This window comes from Lathamus discolor, chromosome 2, assembly GCF_037157495.1.
Source record: "Lathamus discolor isolate bLatDis1 chromosome 2, bLatDis1.hap1, whole genome shotgun sequence".
In the NCBI taxonomy this organism is placed as follows: domain Eukaryota; kingdom Metazoa; phylum Chordata; class Aves; order Psittaciformes; family Psittacidae; genus Lathamus; species Lathamus discolor.
In genome coordinates, this window is record NC_088885.1 from 96,043,413 (window position 1) to 96,060,047 (window position 16,635).

The following is a 16,635-nucleotide window of genomic DNA, read 5'->3' on the forward strand; positions in this document are numbered from 1 at the left end:
TAAAATCTGATCTTGATTAATGCTCAAAGTGCAGAAAAAAGGGAAATGAAATTCAAAGAACCTTATAGAAGCTTTTTCTAAAATAACTACCCCTCAGCAAAGTAAGACATCTTAGGGTTAACAACTACAGATGAGTCAAGTCCATAATTCTAGACTGAGTCAGAACAAGAACTGTTTCTTGTAGTCTTTACTTCTTTAGCAAAATCCAGAAGGTATTACTTTTCATTATGAGGTAAACAAACTTTGCTAACAAAGATTTTCATGTAAACTAAAAGGATGCAAAATCATAGAATCATAGTTAGGGTTGGGAAGGACCTTAAGATCATCAAGTTCCAACCCCCCTGCCATGGGCAGGGACAGCTCACATTAAACCATCCCACACAAGGCTTTGTCCAATCTGGCCTTAAACACTGCTAGGAATGGAGCATTCACAACTTCCTTGGGCAACCCATTCCACTGCCTCACCACCCTCACAGTAAAGAACTTCTTCCTTATAGCCAGTCTAAACTTCCCCTGTTTAAATTTTAACCAGTTACCCCTTGTCCTATCACTGACGAAAAGTCGCTCCCCAGCATCCCTATAGCCCCCCTTCAGATACTGGAAGGCTGCTATGAGGTCTCCATGCAGCCTTCTCTTCTCCAGGCTGAACAGCCCCAACTTTCTCAGCCTATCTTCATACAGGAGGTGCTCCAGTCCCCTGATCATCCTCGTGGCCCTCCTCTGGACTTGTTCCAACAATTCCATGTCCTTTTTATGTTAAGGACACCAGAACTGCACACAATACTCCAGGTGAGGTCTCACAAGAGCAGAGCAGAGGGGCAGGATCAACTCCTTCGACCTGCTGGTCACTCTCCTTTTGATGCAGCCCAGGATATGGTTGGCTTTTTGGGCTGTGAGCACACACTGAAGCCAGCTCATGTTCAGTTTCTTATCGACCAACACCCCCAAGTCCTTCTCTGCAGGGCTGCTCTGAATCTCTTCTCTGCCCAACCTGCAGCTGTGCCTGGGATTGCTCTGACCCAGGTGTAGGACCTTGCACGTGTCATGGTTAAACTTTGTAAGGTTGGCATTAGCCCACCTCACAGGCGTGTCGAGGTCCCTCTGGATGGCATCCCTTCCCTCCAGCATATCAACCGGACCACACAGCTTGGTGTCATTGGCAAACTTGGTGAGGGCACACTCAATCCCACTGTCCATGTCACCAACAAAGATGTTGAACAAGACCGGTCCCAACACCAATCCCTGAGGGACACCACTCGTTACTGGTCTCCAGCCGGACATTGAGCCATCGACCACAACTCTTTGTGTGCAGCCATCCAGCCAGTTCTTTATCCACCAAGTGGTCCATCCATCAAATTGATGTCTCTCCAATTTAGAGACAAGGATGTCGTGTGGGACAGTTTTGAACGCTTTGCACAAGTCCAGGTAGATGACGTCACCTGCTCTACCCATCTATCAGTTCCGCAGCCCCATCACAGAAAGCCACCAAATTGGTCAGGCAGGATTTCCCCTTAGTGAAGCCATGCTGGCTGTCACCAAGCACCTTGTTGTTTTTCATGTGCCTTAGCATGCCTTCCAGGAGAATCTGCTCCAAGACTTTGCCAGGCACAGAGGTGAGACTGACTGGTCTGTAGTTCTCTCTGTCATCCATTTTCCCCTTCTTGAAAATGGGGGTTATATTGCCCTTTTTATCAGTCATCAGGATTTTTTTTTTTGTAGAAAATTAACAGTAAACAGCCTTGCATGTCTCAGGAGAGGTCAATGAAATGATGGTCTCTGTCTCTGAATGGTCTCTTTGTCCAAGTGATTGTAACAAACTGCTCATAACCTCCACATGGTGTCATGCCTGGCAACCCTTATGGGTGCTTTGGATACCTTAAAGCATACAAATGCCAGTGGATACCTGGACAACTGAATCAAGCTTGTGGTCTAGGCTGGTCAGACTCTGCCTTTTGGTGCCCCAATGATGGTACTGACTTGACCTCCACTGCCTACAGCAGAGTATATACAGCTGCTCATGTCAGCCCTTACACAGAGACACATAAACATAGATGTCAGTCTCAAACTTACCTCCTCTCAGAGGCATAAAAAGCAGCCACAGTCAGCAACCTGTTTTAATGGGATAGCAGCTAAATCAGGCAGAAGAAACAGACCACATCTAAGAAATAAATGCAGCAGAAAATACGAAAGAATGTTGATGGTGGGACAGTCTGAGGAACCCTTCCTGCCCGTCGTGTAAATGCTAAGAGCCTTCTTGTGCACTGCAAGGTCTCCTCTGACACTGTTGTGTTCTGTTTAAATCTCTTTGCTGCTCGTGCTTTAATGCACTTTGGCTAACATTTCCAAATTTATAGCACTATTTATCCTCAGTCACTATATAGCTTAGGAATTTGTAAATAGCAAGTAGAGAAACTATAGCCTTCAGTTAGGCCTGTGAATCTTGAATTATTTTCTGCACAGTAATACAAGATTTAGCCAGAGGAATGAAGTACGCCTCTACCTTGCCTTACAGCCTTAAGGTTCCTACAATCTTCTGGACAGTGGTATGTATGAATTTGAACCCTCTCAGACTGTAGAAAGAATGCATCTTGCAGCCTTGCAAAGTGTTTTTCATATTGAACTAACTGTTCAATGGCTTATTGAAAAGGACCCCCCAAAAGAAGAAAAAAACAACACCTACCCCCTCAACTCAGGTGAATACTTCTTCCAACGAGTAAGGCCAACAAGCCCTGAAAGGGAATAGCTGAACCCATCTCACCTTGAGGTTTCCTGTAAGGAAGCATCAGGTGACTCTGCAGTGTAACTGGATGTCTGGATTGCCACCTGTTACATTAAAAGCACAAAACTGTATAGCAGAATTGTGCTGCCTTCTGGCCCAGAGGTACTAGGTAGTAGGCAAGATGTTTCAGCTCATTCCAGATCACTTATTCCTGGTTACACCGACAGCAGCTCCAAGGTGTCACTGCATGTTTTTGGCTCAGAAGCAACCACCTCCTAGTCTTAATAAGAAGCCACAATTAAGTCTCTGCTGCATTTTGAAGTGTATTAACCAAAACTATCCACGTTTCTTCAGGAAGGGACAGGGCCGTTAGCTTAACACCTGAAATGTTAATAGCATGAACTCCATGGATCTCAGGGCACTGACAGCATCTGACTGACTCATCAGTTCACAGACACCTCTTTTCTGCAATACACCCCTGTAATCTTTTTGTCCTAGGGATTTAGCTACCTCTGTTCAAGTTCAGCTCTGTTTCAGCACAACTGCATAACCTGGTACAGTTCAGCTGCTCTGCTGTTTGCTGTCAGCAACTCGGAGCTCTACCTCAGATGGCCAAACAATGAAGCCATCATAGAACCAAGTCACATGCCCAGAGGCACCTGAGGGACGGCAAGGGCATCACCACTGATGATCTGATCTCTATCACTGCACTCATTTCTCTTCTTGTTTTTGCTGAACTCCACTAAAACCAGTGTAGTGAGAAGGACAGAGAAATGTAAATTCTTGAGTTCAGCACAGAATAATTACCTGACATCACTCTTCTGCATTAGAGCTCTAAGACCTTGACTTCACCTGCAGTAGTACTCCTGAGTTGTACGTGACTTCAGCCAGTGATGAAGTTACGTATTTGTGAGTCTTCAGAAAGTCAAGTCTAGTGTCAGAAGCCTCTGAGGACTAGTATTTTAGTTGCCATACAATAATTCCTGTACAATAATTCCTATTAAGCAGAAAATTATTTCCACTCATAATTACTATAACTGGCCCTTTCAAAATTATTACAGAAGTTACAAAAATATATTTTATGGATCTGATAGTGTCACTGTTCAAAAAACCCAGCCAATATCAGTTAGATGTTTTATTCTCACAAAAAAAAACACAAAAAAAAACAATCAGCAATATAAAATATTTTAACACTATTTCTGTTTAAATATTGGTGACAGATTATGCATTTCATTAAATAAAGTGCTATTTGTACAAATAGGTATTTCATATTTACTCTTACTGGTGTTCTAACCTCTTAATATTGAATAGATGAAAGTGTATTTTGGTTAATGAAGAATGCAGCATTACTTTTCCTTCATATTCGTTCTCATGAAACTATTACATTTTCAATTTGAACTCCTTTATCTGTATCCAGTCAATAGGGGTGTGATCGGTTTACATATTTCTCCATGTCTCATAATTTGTGAAAGTTTTCTTGCCTTCTTCCAAGCTTCTGTTTTTCTTGACTGTGCCCAGGTCAGCCTCCTATGGGGTTTTTCATCTATGGGCAAGAGAGGAATGAAAACAGGAATCTTTTTACATAGTCATTCATTCTTCCTGCTCTTCTGACTTCGTTCTTCTCAAATTCAGACCACTCATGCCTTGAACCATTCAACACTTAGGCTGAAGTACTAAAGCCATCTCTGGTATTTGATTCTTTGTGGGATTTGAATTTTAAGCATGTTACTGCAGAAAGCCCTATGCAGGTGTAGTCAGGACTAGCTTTTCAAATTTCCATCTGTACACTTGGACTTACTCAGCCAGAGGCCAAACTTCACCACAAGAAAAACCTATTTTTTTTTTCCAAGAGCTACCTTTTAGGAGAAACAGCTTCTTGTGGTTTTATAGAGCAGCCAGGTGCTGTAAAAGAAAAGAAAATAAATCTGAAAAACAGTGATAAGCAAGACAAGACTTTAAAGAGACAATAATTTCACAACTACAAGAAACAGGGCCACATTTCACAGTATCACTATTAGACCAGACTCAATCATTTGACTCTGTAATTCACTTTACTCACCTTAAGGACTCTCCTGTACAGAGAAGGTATGAAAAGTCCAAGTCACATGTGAAAAGTTCATCTGCTGCCACAAACTTTTCCAGAATCATTCCTTCCTCAGTGTGTACCTTTCTAGCAAGTGAGTACCTGAATCCTGTACAATATTTATCTGCAAGTCTATATTGATTTCGCTCCTATTTTTACTTCTCACTCTACAATCTCTTTAACTCCCTCCTCTGGACAATTAATTTCCATTTGATATTTTTGATTCTGAATCCAAAAGTGGAAAGTAAATATACAAACAACTCCTCGCTCTCTTCCACTTTATTCTGTCACATCTTTTAAAATACTTATATCTGCAAATACATGTGTAATTATGTATCAATATGCAAAATACTCTTTACTTTTACATATGTAAAAAGAAACTGGAAGACCAGAATCTTTGCACAGAATTATAGATTGAATGGCATCATATTCTTTTTTCATTATAGGCATAGTTATTTTTCATTTAACTTGTATCTGGAGAACACTTAGTTTATTCTTTTGATATCTAAAAGCCATTGTTCAGTGTCCCTGCTAGATGTTGGGGTTGTTCTCTTTTCTTCCCACCTGTTATAAAAGAAGTGTTATGTTTAGGTGGGGAGGCAGATGGATGTCTATACCAAGTGATGAGGCTCATCTTGCTCTTACAAGCATTTCAATGAACTTTATATTAGAACGTAAACTAAGCTAAACAGCAGTTAGCTTTACCTCCAAATCTGCTGATTTCTTTTTTTTTTTCATAATGAGATTAAGAAACGCCCTAGGAGAAAACTCAGCAAGTTGCTTGAAGACATTACATTTGTACGTCTCTTCAGTTCTTAAGTAATTCCAGTTCACTGCACCGTGTTAGCAAATCCCAAATAGCAGCTTCTGCTCACCTAGTAGTACCTACTGAAAAGGCTCTTCAAGTCTGGGATGTTATTGAGAGACATCCAGAAGTTCCCACACACACAGAGTACTCTGAGAATGGGAAGTAAGCTTCACAATGCACACAGTGACACCTGATAGTGGCTTTCAGCCAAGAAGACTACAGAAAGTAGGCCACACTGACTAGCTACCCCAGCATGCCATTTTCCTCAAGACACAGTGCCTACTTTCACATATCTAGTGATACTCAGCTGACTGAAAATGACCAACTGGGACTTGGTCATTATTAAGGCCTCCTAAAGCACACAATACCTGAGATACTATTTAATGCAACCATTAAAGAACTTAAATGATTTTTTGAGTAGATGTAAACTGCAGAGTAAGCAACTGAAGGAGCTTAAGAGGCACTTTAACACTGGTTGTTGGAATAGACGCATTCCAAAGAAACTGACTATAGACAATCACAGTAAAATATTACCCATACAAAATAACTAAATGTATACATACATAAATAAATACGTAACTAACATAGCTAGCTAAGCCAGGAAACTGTAACCTTGAATGTATTTAATCTACTTGATTGCACCAAGTAAAATTGTCTCCTATAGAGTATGCAAAAGTAAATTATGAATCATACAGAAATGCACCTCCCACTGCTGTGTATATATATATACAAGTATATAAAATTTAATCATAGAATCATATAATAGTTAGGGTTGAAAAGGACCTTAAGATCATCTAGTTCCAACCGCCCTGCCATGGGCAGGGACACCTCACACTAAACCATACCACCCAGGGCTATATCCAACCTGGCATTGAACACTGCCAGGGATGGAGCATTCACAACCTCCCTGGGCAACCCATTCCAGTGTCTCACCACCCTAACAGGAAAGAACTTCCTCCTTATATCCAATCTAAACTTCCCCTGTTTAAGTTTTAACCCATTACCCCTTGTCCTGTCACTACAGTCCCTGACGAAGAGTCCCTCCCCAGCATCCTTACAGGCCCCCTTCAGATACTGGAAGGCTGCTATTAGGTCCCCAAGCAGCCTTCTCTTCTCCAGGCTGAACAGACCCAACTTCCTCAGCCTGTCTTCATACGCATTTCTGCATTTATTAGCGCATAACAAAAACCTGCTTATTTCAGATAGTACTGAAGTGCGTATAAAAATCATACAAATATCTCTAACTTTTTACCTTGAAATCTTGTGTACAGTCTCAGCAAAAGACACAGGCATGCATCAGTCATTAACCCTGAAAGCAGTTAACCGGATTGTTTGCTACATCCTGTCTTCTAGCCGGTATTAATTAGAAGTATCCATACATTTTTCAATTAATTTCAGGTGCTACTTACACTGGGAATGACCTGGAGGTCGTGTGTTACTAACACTACTCTCAAAGGAAGAGTGGAAGTTGTGTATAGTTTCTTGTAAGATCTGTCTCTCTCGTCCCTGTAAAAGCACAATAGATTAGAATAAGGTATTCTTAAATTTCTGGTTTAAAAAATTTATTAAGACTTCACACAAAAAAAAAGTGTCAATATGTGAGTCTATGCCCAGACAGTCACAGTGTACTACCAGGAATAATATCGAATCCTTACCTTGCAGTAATCTTTTCCTAAAACTATCAGACAGCAATGTAAACATTTTCATGATTTTCTTCATAGCTTTATAGAATGGCACATCAAACACATCATCCACCTTCCCTAATTTTTAGCCTCATCACTTGCTGCTATTGATCTTAACTTTGGGAAATTATGTTTTGGTTACCTGAGCTTCCAGTATCGGAGAATGGAGCTCAAAACTGAAAAAGCAGCTCAGAAGCGTCAGCAGGCCTAACTAAAGAGATGCTCCAGTCCATAATCCCTCTGACAAGAACATTTCTCACTGTAAGCCATGCTTAGCAAATCTGTTTATGTCAATGTAAAATTGAAAAGCAATAAAAGTGTACAGAATGACAGAAGTGCTATTTACCTAGTCACAAAGAAATCAAGAACCGCTAGGCAAAACAAAGGAGACCTTTCTTTTTACATTATATTTTTCAACTGGACCACAGTGGCCAGATGATTCTTTTTAGCATCAAAAAGCTGAAAAATCAATATTCAGTAACTGCAGTGTTTCCAATGTTTGTGTTACTAGTAGCTTTTGGTACAAATTCCAGTAACTAGAAAGACTTAGTGAAAGAGAACAGGGAGTACCACAAAGGAAGATATTTTTCACTAATCAAATACATTGAATAGTTTGTTCGGAAAACATTAAATTGTTTTTTCTAACTAACATAAGAAACTGAATCTTAAAATGTATGTCGAATTAACAACATAACCAAGTCTTGAATTAAATACTAAGTTCAGTACTTCAAAATCTACCTTTCCTGCGTTCAGTTCAGAAATAGCTGCCAAAATTTGCTGCCTTGATCCGTCAGTTTTTATACCCAGCTCTTTCAGATCACCGTCAGTAAGTGTAAGAAAGGCTTCCATATCCACCTGCATGTAAAAAAGAAAAAAAAAAAGACAAGGCAAATTTAACCTGTAATAGTTAATCTTTGCCTAGTTAAGTGTTTGGTTCTTTTTTTATTGTACAGACTTACTCTAAATATTGTGCACACCACGATTTTTACTGAGATACCAACACCAAATGGTACCTACTTTACCACTTGCTGTCAGGTTTTGAACTGGCTGTTAATAACTCAATTACTTATGACAGTATATTTAAAATATTATTTTCCATTTCTTTTCAGATAACCTCTATCAATACAAAATACACACTCACCACAAAAATTCCTCTACTTAAGGTAGCAGCTAGTTGAATAATCCTAAATTTTCTCTCATTTATTTTCTTCCCTCTCCCTCCACCAAGTATTTTTTGAATTTCAGAATATTGTATGCACTCTTTCAGTGTTTCATAAGGAAAACCTAGAGTTTGTTCATCTATCAGGTTTTATTGTATCAACGCATCCATGAGGCCATAGTAAGAATAAACATCTAAAACTTTTCAAAACGATGTAACCTTCACATACAGAGCATATTCATTTCTATAAAATGCTCCCTCCCTTCCCTATCATGCAGGGAACAATAATAAACTTGGTGTACTGTGATGCAGCTCAATAATCTGTGTTCGTGGTGCTGAATCCTGAACTCTGAAGCAATGATAATTTACTGTATATCCATTCACTCCTCTCTTCCTTGGCCAAACAAACGATTATTGCTCACAACTGATACTGTCTTAAACATTCTAATTAATTAATTTTACTTATTTTTAATTTAATTTACTTATTTTTAGCCATATTTCCTTTCATTGCATCCATCTCAGTGACTCATAACCTGCTGCTCTCCATCTACAAATGATGTTCCAGTTGTGATTCTAGGGATGATAAAGTGTGTCCTATAACTGTTTAGCCATATACAGAAAAAGCAGAGTGTAAAAACAGAGTGGGGGCGGGGGAGAACTGTGAGGCAATATAGTCTACCTATATCAAAACTGTAGGCTGCTATTTGCAGTATCCTGGAGAATGCCACAAATATGTGTTCCATGTTTTGAGGCCCATTCTGAACCAGAAATGGTTGTAAAACCTTCAATTTGAAATTCTGGACCACAGTTCTGATGTAATGTGTGTCACACACTACTTTTTCTAAAACTAAAAAATAAATCTTTCAAAAAAGACATACCTCTTGTTCCTCAAAAATGGGCTGATATTTCTCAAGTGACAATTTTTTAAGGATGCCAGTCAGCTCATCTGTAATAATAGAAAATAAAACAAAACCCCCTCCATGGATCAGGAAAGATTTTAGTGATCTCTGCATACATGATAACAAAAACCCAATCACATTTAGTCTGCACCAGAAATTAAAATATTGGTTTAAGGTGTTCTTACCTACTTTCACATAAGTCTTACCTTGCTAGGATAAAATATTTCTGATGTATTGGCCTTTCTTCCTCATTAGAAGTATCTTAAAAAAACCAAACCACTAAGAACAACTCAGATCATGCAGGTTAAACAGCTAAACACCTCAAGCAGGCCATGAACTGAACGGCACATTTCCATGTCATGATCCAGAAGGCACGGCGTAGAGCAAGCAACTACTCAGCTGCTCATTCAAACCACTGAAATAACAAGGGTATATCTGAACCTCTTCTCCTTAAGTGCCTGACATTCAGGCATCTTGAACACATATAGCTGAAGTCCAGCTACGATGAAACCTGGACACAATTTCATTTATTTCACTTCTTCGTCTTTTGACTGTCTCTTTCATCATCAGCAGAAATTTGGAAGAAAATCTCACTCTGTAAGCTTGTCAAAAGACATCCAGTATCTTAAGACGGACACACTTTTCTATGCACCACTCTGGAAGCCCCCTTCTTTACATAGAAGATTCCACAGAAAACTGAAGTGAAAAATTCTAGTTGAGTCTTATTTTCTGCCAGGGTTTTGATATTTCTACCTCAAGGCCAATTAATCTGACATTCTTAACACAATTTGTAAACACTGACATAGTTTCAAGCTAAAAGTCTAGGTACCCTAACTGAGGTTAATCCATGGGAAAAGGTAACCGGCTTTAAAAACAGCATGAGAACGTCTCCAGGCAGTTTGATGAAAAATATCATCTTACAGAAAGAAAGTAAAAACTTCATTAGAAGACCTCAGATATAATATTAACTTTTTTTTTTCTTTTAGATTGTTTGTTAGACTTCTTTCATCACACTAGTGTGCTTAAATTACAGGTTGTGATATGAGAAGAAAAATTCAGGGTCTGAGCCCAGAGTCTTGCAGTCATGAACAACTATAATATTTACCACTTAAACAGAGAGACAATGTGTTCAGCTGTCAGCCTTCTGTGTTTTCTTCTTTCCCTCTTCCAGTGTCTGTATGACACATTAAATTTGAACAAAACCAGAAACCTCTCTGTTTTACAACTTTTGCATAGCGTATTGTTTCTCCTTGGCTTTCTCACCATGTCTTTCTTTTGCTCTACTCATACCTTGCATTCCTACCCACATCCCTGGAAAAAGCAAAGGTTCTTAGAGCTCTTACTTCTTCCTATTTAGCACCTCCTTTTATACTACCCCATAGAAGCAGGGTAAGATTACCTTTCTCCAAGCTTTCAGAGCCTCCTTTTATTCTCATATGGTTTCGTCGGTCATGATTCTCTACATCACTGGCTCTCAGAAGAGGGACAAGCTGTTGATGATCCACCAAGTGGTTGCCTAAAAAGAAACCATGCACACCTCTGAACCCTGCTGCCTACTGTTCCTTCACAGTAATACTCAATGCAATTTTCTAATTTAAGTTTACTTGAAGGAAAAGGGAAAAGTAATTGATATTCTGTTTCCAATACAGGAATAAGACATTTTAAAATAAAATGTTGTAATTTAGACCTAAAAGTCTGACTTAAATGACAGCAATTTTATTGGAAAAGTAATGACATCATTACCCTTTATTATGACCTGAAGTTAAAAGTAAGGTCAAAATAAGGCTACCTTTTGCAATTTAAAATAATAAATGCAATACAGCTCTTAAAAATCATTTGCATGTAGCTAAGACATGCTATGAATTAAAATTGTATGTCTGTCGTGATGTGCCTCAGCACATTTATTAAAAAACAAAGCAACAACAAAAAAAACCCACAAAAAAACCCACCAAAAAACAAACAAAAAAAAAACCCCAAACCAACCAAAAAACACAGAAACATTTTGAATATGGATAAAGTGCATTTTCTACCCTCAGCAAAGGGTGTAAAACAGGATTTAATCCAGGAAGGAGGGCTGAGTGGAGGCTACATAAGAGCGGCCTACCTACATGCTCTATGGTAGTTTTACAGTGGCACCAATCTCTGCCTAAATGGGGCAAAATAGCCAGTTACTGCAAGAATGCCAACCCTGCAATAAGAAACACCGAAGTACTTTTTTCTGGAAAAAAAAAAGTTCTCACTCACATGCAGATGCACACTAACCCAGTACAGTTACACCTTTAAACACTTTGTGCTCTTGATGAATAAACCTCCTATCATTCCAGGGACTGACTCACCATCATCTGTAATAGTACCACTGCTGGAACCATTGCTCTTGGCCTGTCTGTGAGAAGAGAGAGAGGACTCTGCGTTGTGAACCTTAGGAGACGGGGAGGGCGACGGGGAAGGTGTGAGAGTTGGTGATGTGCTTTTCGACGTAGATGAAGTCCCAGATGGAGGTCTTTTGTTCATTTCCATTTTTTGCTGTAGTTAATGATACATTCATTTCAATTAAAAAAAACAGATAAAATTATATGTTATATATGATACTTCAATATTACTTAATTTTTTTACAATATCTACAGAGTATATGTAGTTACAATCAGAAGCTTCTGCTTGATACATACTGAAATAATTTGAGCAATACTGATTTATCCTAGGTGAGTCTGTCCCCTTAAGTTCATCAGGAAAGTACATTTATTAAGGCTGTAATTCTGGAATAAGAAAAATATTTCTTATAAAGCAAAACTATATACAAGCACAATTACTCTTTTTATAAAAGCTGAAATTACTTTGACTCTGAAAACAGGTCTTTTTCATTCAGAGATTTAGTTAAATAAATAAAGCCTCGATTAAAGCTTGTCAGTGTACATCAGATGCTAATTTAAAGTAGCACTTCATGCTGGATTAACCAGCAATATGTAGCAAATATAAACTACTCTGTGCATTTAAACCCCTTGCTACACTGGAATGAAAGTTTCCAGTCAAACCTTAAAACTTGACACGAGTCAAATTATTCAAACTTATTAAATATTCGGCAAACATTTAATATATTTGGAGACATAGAAAATACATGAATTAAAGTGAGGAATGAGAATATATATGTATGTATGTAGGTGTATATATATATGTTTCTATATCAGTCTTTTCCAAAACAAGTTAATGTCCTGCATCTTCTAAATTCCTCAATCTATGTATCACTTCACAAATTTCAATGTTGGCATTATGTGACCTAAAAAGAAGTGTTAGGTGATTTTCTCCTCGATTTCTAAATTAAGAGTTTAACTTAGAGTACCTTTGGTCAGTCAGGCCGCTACAAGGAAAACATTGACAAAGTTGAGCTTGGTAACAAGACAAGAAGGAAGAATGGCAGTGGTTCCTGCCTCTGTACAATTTTGCCTCTGTGCTATAGCATAAATGGAACTTTTCTACGTAAGAGATGCATATTAGAAGATAAAATCTTATTTGAGTGGTAACATGCTTCTATTACTCTATCCTATGCCAGAATGTACTACCTCCTTAGCCCTGCATTAAATCGACTAAAAGCAATGTAGCATGATACAAATTTCAGAAGTCTCTGAAGAGCAGTGTGAACTCATTTCAACTTTTTTGCCCCCAAATATCCCTGTATTCTCTTACTAACCATTTGTGATTCAGAATGGTCTTCCCTCTCAAGTGCACTGTTGCACTTATTTAAACTACATCACCCTGCGAACTGTTACAGTTTTCCTTTAAGGCTTGTACAATCCCACCCCTCACAGGTAACTTTTACAGAATTGATTAGTATAAATATTGCCACATTTTTAGATCAGCTATTTCCAACTTCAGACAGCATGATCCTAATGGGAGGGCACAAGCACTTCTACAATGGATATTAAATTTTCAGCATTTATAATGTTGATTACAAAGTAGTGTGTTTAAGCTTTTGCAACCAGAACAGACCCAAGCACGATTCTGTACTCCCAACAGCCACTGAGTAGCAAATATCACCTCAGATGTGATACACTGATTACATGTTTTGTTATTGTTGGATAGAGAGAAATTCATCTAGGTATCTAAGCAAAGAGCACTGAAAGTGCTGTTGCTTTTCCACCATACTGGAATATTTTTTATTCAAAAATCTTTTCAGAAGTACGACGAACTCCCTTCCTAGAAGATGATCTGCAGGGCACTGCATCTCATTATTATGCTTTATCCCCTAATTTCTTCCAGTGTGGAAATAACAGTGAAACTTCCTAGTGGCGGTAACAGGCCCCAAGAGCTGCAGCCCAAAGCTCAGTGGCACAGGTATTATCTCCTAATAGGCTAATGTAACTGGAGGAAAATAAGATTTGGGGAGGGCACACAAGCAACTCTTCTGAAATTATTTCCAAGATAAAAATAAGCTGAGAGTAACTGCTGAGAACTTAATTAGGAATACATTGGTCAGACCACCTCTGAAAGAAAAAGCATTTGGTAGCTGTTCAGTAGAGGAGACTTTAAGAGGGAAAAGTATAATAAAGTGGTTTTGTCTACAGGAAAGAAAGAGACATATCATGTACAGCCCCAGGAGCAGCTATGTGGGATAGAAAGGGAGGAAAGATAATCATGTGCCAAAGCATCAGTATGAGTCCATAGCTTTTGGGCAGAGTAACACATTTTAGCTCCCAATCTCATCTTTGAAAAGCAACCACTAGTCCCTTCAGAATCAGGACTGATAGATTAGAGACAAAATGACTATCCATGGAAACTGTTTTGGCATTGGTAATTGCTCACTTTTTCTGATTTTTGTCCCCCAGAAATTTCCATTAAATCACTGGACAACTTCATAACTTATCATTGATATTTACTGATTAAATATACATATTGCTTACTGTTGTCATTATAAGACATCACAGAAAGAGACAGCGAATGTAGTAATTTTATACTCTGGCCATTTTTATTTCTTTGGGCAAAACTTCAAGAAAGAAACCTCATTAAAGGATGCTAAGAAAACAAAACAAAGCAAAACAAGCTGTTTGGAGATTACACAATCAAAAAGCTGAGAAATTTTGCTCTTGGTCATGTGTTCTAACACTGTCAGAATACCAGACATTTGAAGTAAACACCCAAATTATGTTCCTTCTTTCTCTTGATCTCTGAAATGCAATGCTTCCCTGGGTGAATAAACCCATACATTTCACAATAGTGTATCACATCTTCCCTGATGATTCTTCTTTCTAACTTGTGTCTCTGCAAAATTTAAAGATTTAAAATCTTAATCTTTAAAAAGTTTTGTACAAAGCAGTTGTTAACTTCAAAGAACATGCACTAAAATGGGCAGGTCATGAGGGCAATGCTATCCCAGGAAATTCATAGGCAAGTCAGCACAGATAATAGAGCCTGTACTCAGAAGCAAAACCTGACCGCGATGACAACTTAATATCCATGCTGTTTAAAAAAATAACACCTTCTGGAGCAGACAAGATACACACATACTGTTGTGGCTGACAGATTCCGGTACAAATTATCTGAGTGTTGAGCACTCAGGTTGTGCCTCTGTAGGGAAACTATCTGTACCACTTCAAAGTAAAGCCCAGGAATCACAAATATAGAACACAGGACTCAGTCAGGACCATAACAGGAAATCAAAATAACAGTGAGGCTCTATCTACCCAAAGTATTACATTTGCGGGGTTTTTTTAAACAGAGAGAAATAAATAATAAATCAAAATCATGTTTTATTATTAGGTCTGATCTTTTGTAGACTTGTAATTAAAAGGAAGGTTTGGGGAGATGAAAAGTTGTGTAACAGGTGATCATTCATTTTAGGCTGTGTGAGGTCTTGAAGTTACATTTATCAACCATCTATGACTGAGACATGACCTATTAAAATTAGCCAATATGGAAGCACAAAATTTTACATTTTTATGTACCTTTCCAACATGCCCATTGCCAACAACTTGAGCACACTGCAAATCAGGCAGAGTGGATGAAGGAGTTGTCTGGACTGGACTATTCTGCTGGTTGGGTTTCTGTTCAGGTAAGCCTGCTGCTTTTCTTCTTTGAGCTGCAATCTGAGACAAAACATTATCTGCACTGCCACCTAAGTAAAAAAAAAAAAAAAAAAAAATCAAATAAAAACAGAGTCAAGGAAACCATAATTTTAAAATGCCTGTGAATTCTCAATTCACTTCGCTACTCACTTCCTTTTAAAAACTGATTGGATGTAGTGAGAGAGAGAGAATTGTAACGTTTAGACCTGCTCAGCAGCTTTCAGGAAAGAACAAAAAAAAAAAAATCAGAGGAGAAGAGAGAAGCCAGGTTTGTCTATGTACACAAAAAAAGCTGACTTTCATACTCTTGGATACACATTTCATGAGCTGCTTCACCATATTGTCTTTACAGCTGCCAGATACAATGCTTGCAGCTTTTATTTTAATTAAAAACTGATTTTTCTTTTAAACAAAAAGCAAGCAACATGGGTTAAGAGACAGCTCTATGAAATGTATGTTGCATGATCCATCATTCACCTCATCCATCTTGGGTGGACTCAACAATATCAAAACACTTTTTCTGAGACAGGGGCTAACCTACGAGACTTCTGCAAAGGATGAGAGGCTTTTCTTCCCTTAGGTAGGTGTGCGAAGTCCAATCCATCAAAAATTTACAGCAGTTTTGTTTACATGGCAGTAGGAGCCCTCATTATCACAAACAGTACTTTTTTAGCTGAACCGGATACAAATGACTTTCTTATTAAAATAGGTACCTGATCTGTTATGCAGTTCTCCTCCATGCCTGTTAATTCCCGCAATGTTGTTGGATCCACCAGAAGAATGGGGAGAATGGTTGAAGTTGTTGGAATTTGAAGGAGATGCAGGTCTTCTTGCAAATGTTGGTAATTTGACTGGTCTAGTACCTTTGCTAACAGACGTCTGGGAAACATAAAGAAAAATATTTTTCATCTTTCTTGATTGAGCAAAATAAAGATCAAACTTCAACTGCTATTTTATTTATTGTAAGTTCTGAAACTTCCAGTGAAGAACAGGGATTATCAGAAATAGTCTTATTTTACATATAATAATATACTGAATATGCAGTTATAAAATCACAGAATCATAGAATGGTTTAGGTTGGAAGGGACCTTAAAGATCTTCTTGTTCCAACCCCCCTGCCATGGACAGGGACACCTCTCACTAGAACAGGCTGCTCAAAGACCCATCCAACCTGGCCTTCAACACTTCAGGAATGGGCAGCCACAGCTCATCTGGGCGACCTGTGCCAGTGC

The 16,635-nt window shown here is 38.5% G+C and overlaps 1 protein-coding gene across 3 annotated transcripts in view; it reads right to left on the reverse strand.

The window, feature by feature from the left end:
- Window positions 1-3,841: 3,841 nt before the first annotated feature.
- The window catches only part of ANKS6 (ankyrin repeat and sterile alpha motif domain containing 6), a 37,167-nt gene continuing 24,373 nt past the window's right edge, over window positions 3,842-16,635 (reverse strand). Inside the window, exons 10-18 of one of the 3 annotated variants that reach the window (XM_065667800.1) lie at window positions 16,117-16,282; window positions 15,284-15,453; window positions 11,687-11,873; window positions 10,750-10,866; window positions 9,330-9,397; window positions 8,031-8,147; window positions 7,020-7,116; window positions 4,576-4,621; window positions 3,842-4,262 (exon numbers count right to left, since the gene is read on the reverse strand). In XM_065667800.1, the coding sequence (XP_065523872.1) occupies window positions 4,259-4,262; window positions 4,576-4,621; window positions 7,020-7,116; window positions 8,031-8,147; window positions 9,330-9,397; window positions 10,750-10,866; window positions 11,687-11,873; window positions 15,284-15,453; window positions 16,117-16,282 (972 nt within the window). In that variant the 3' untranslated portion in view covers window positions 3,842-4,258. Of the gene's footprint in view, window positions 4,622-7,019; window positions 7,117-8,030; window positions 8,148-9,329; window positions 9,398-10,749; window positions 10,867-11,686; window positions 11,874-14,285; window positions 14,601-15,283; window positions 15,454-16,116; window positions 16,283-16,635 lie in introns of those variants that run through there. The other 2 variants (XM_065667801.1, XM_065667802.1) reach the window with 2 other exon arrangements.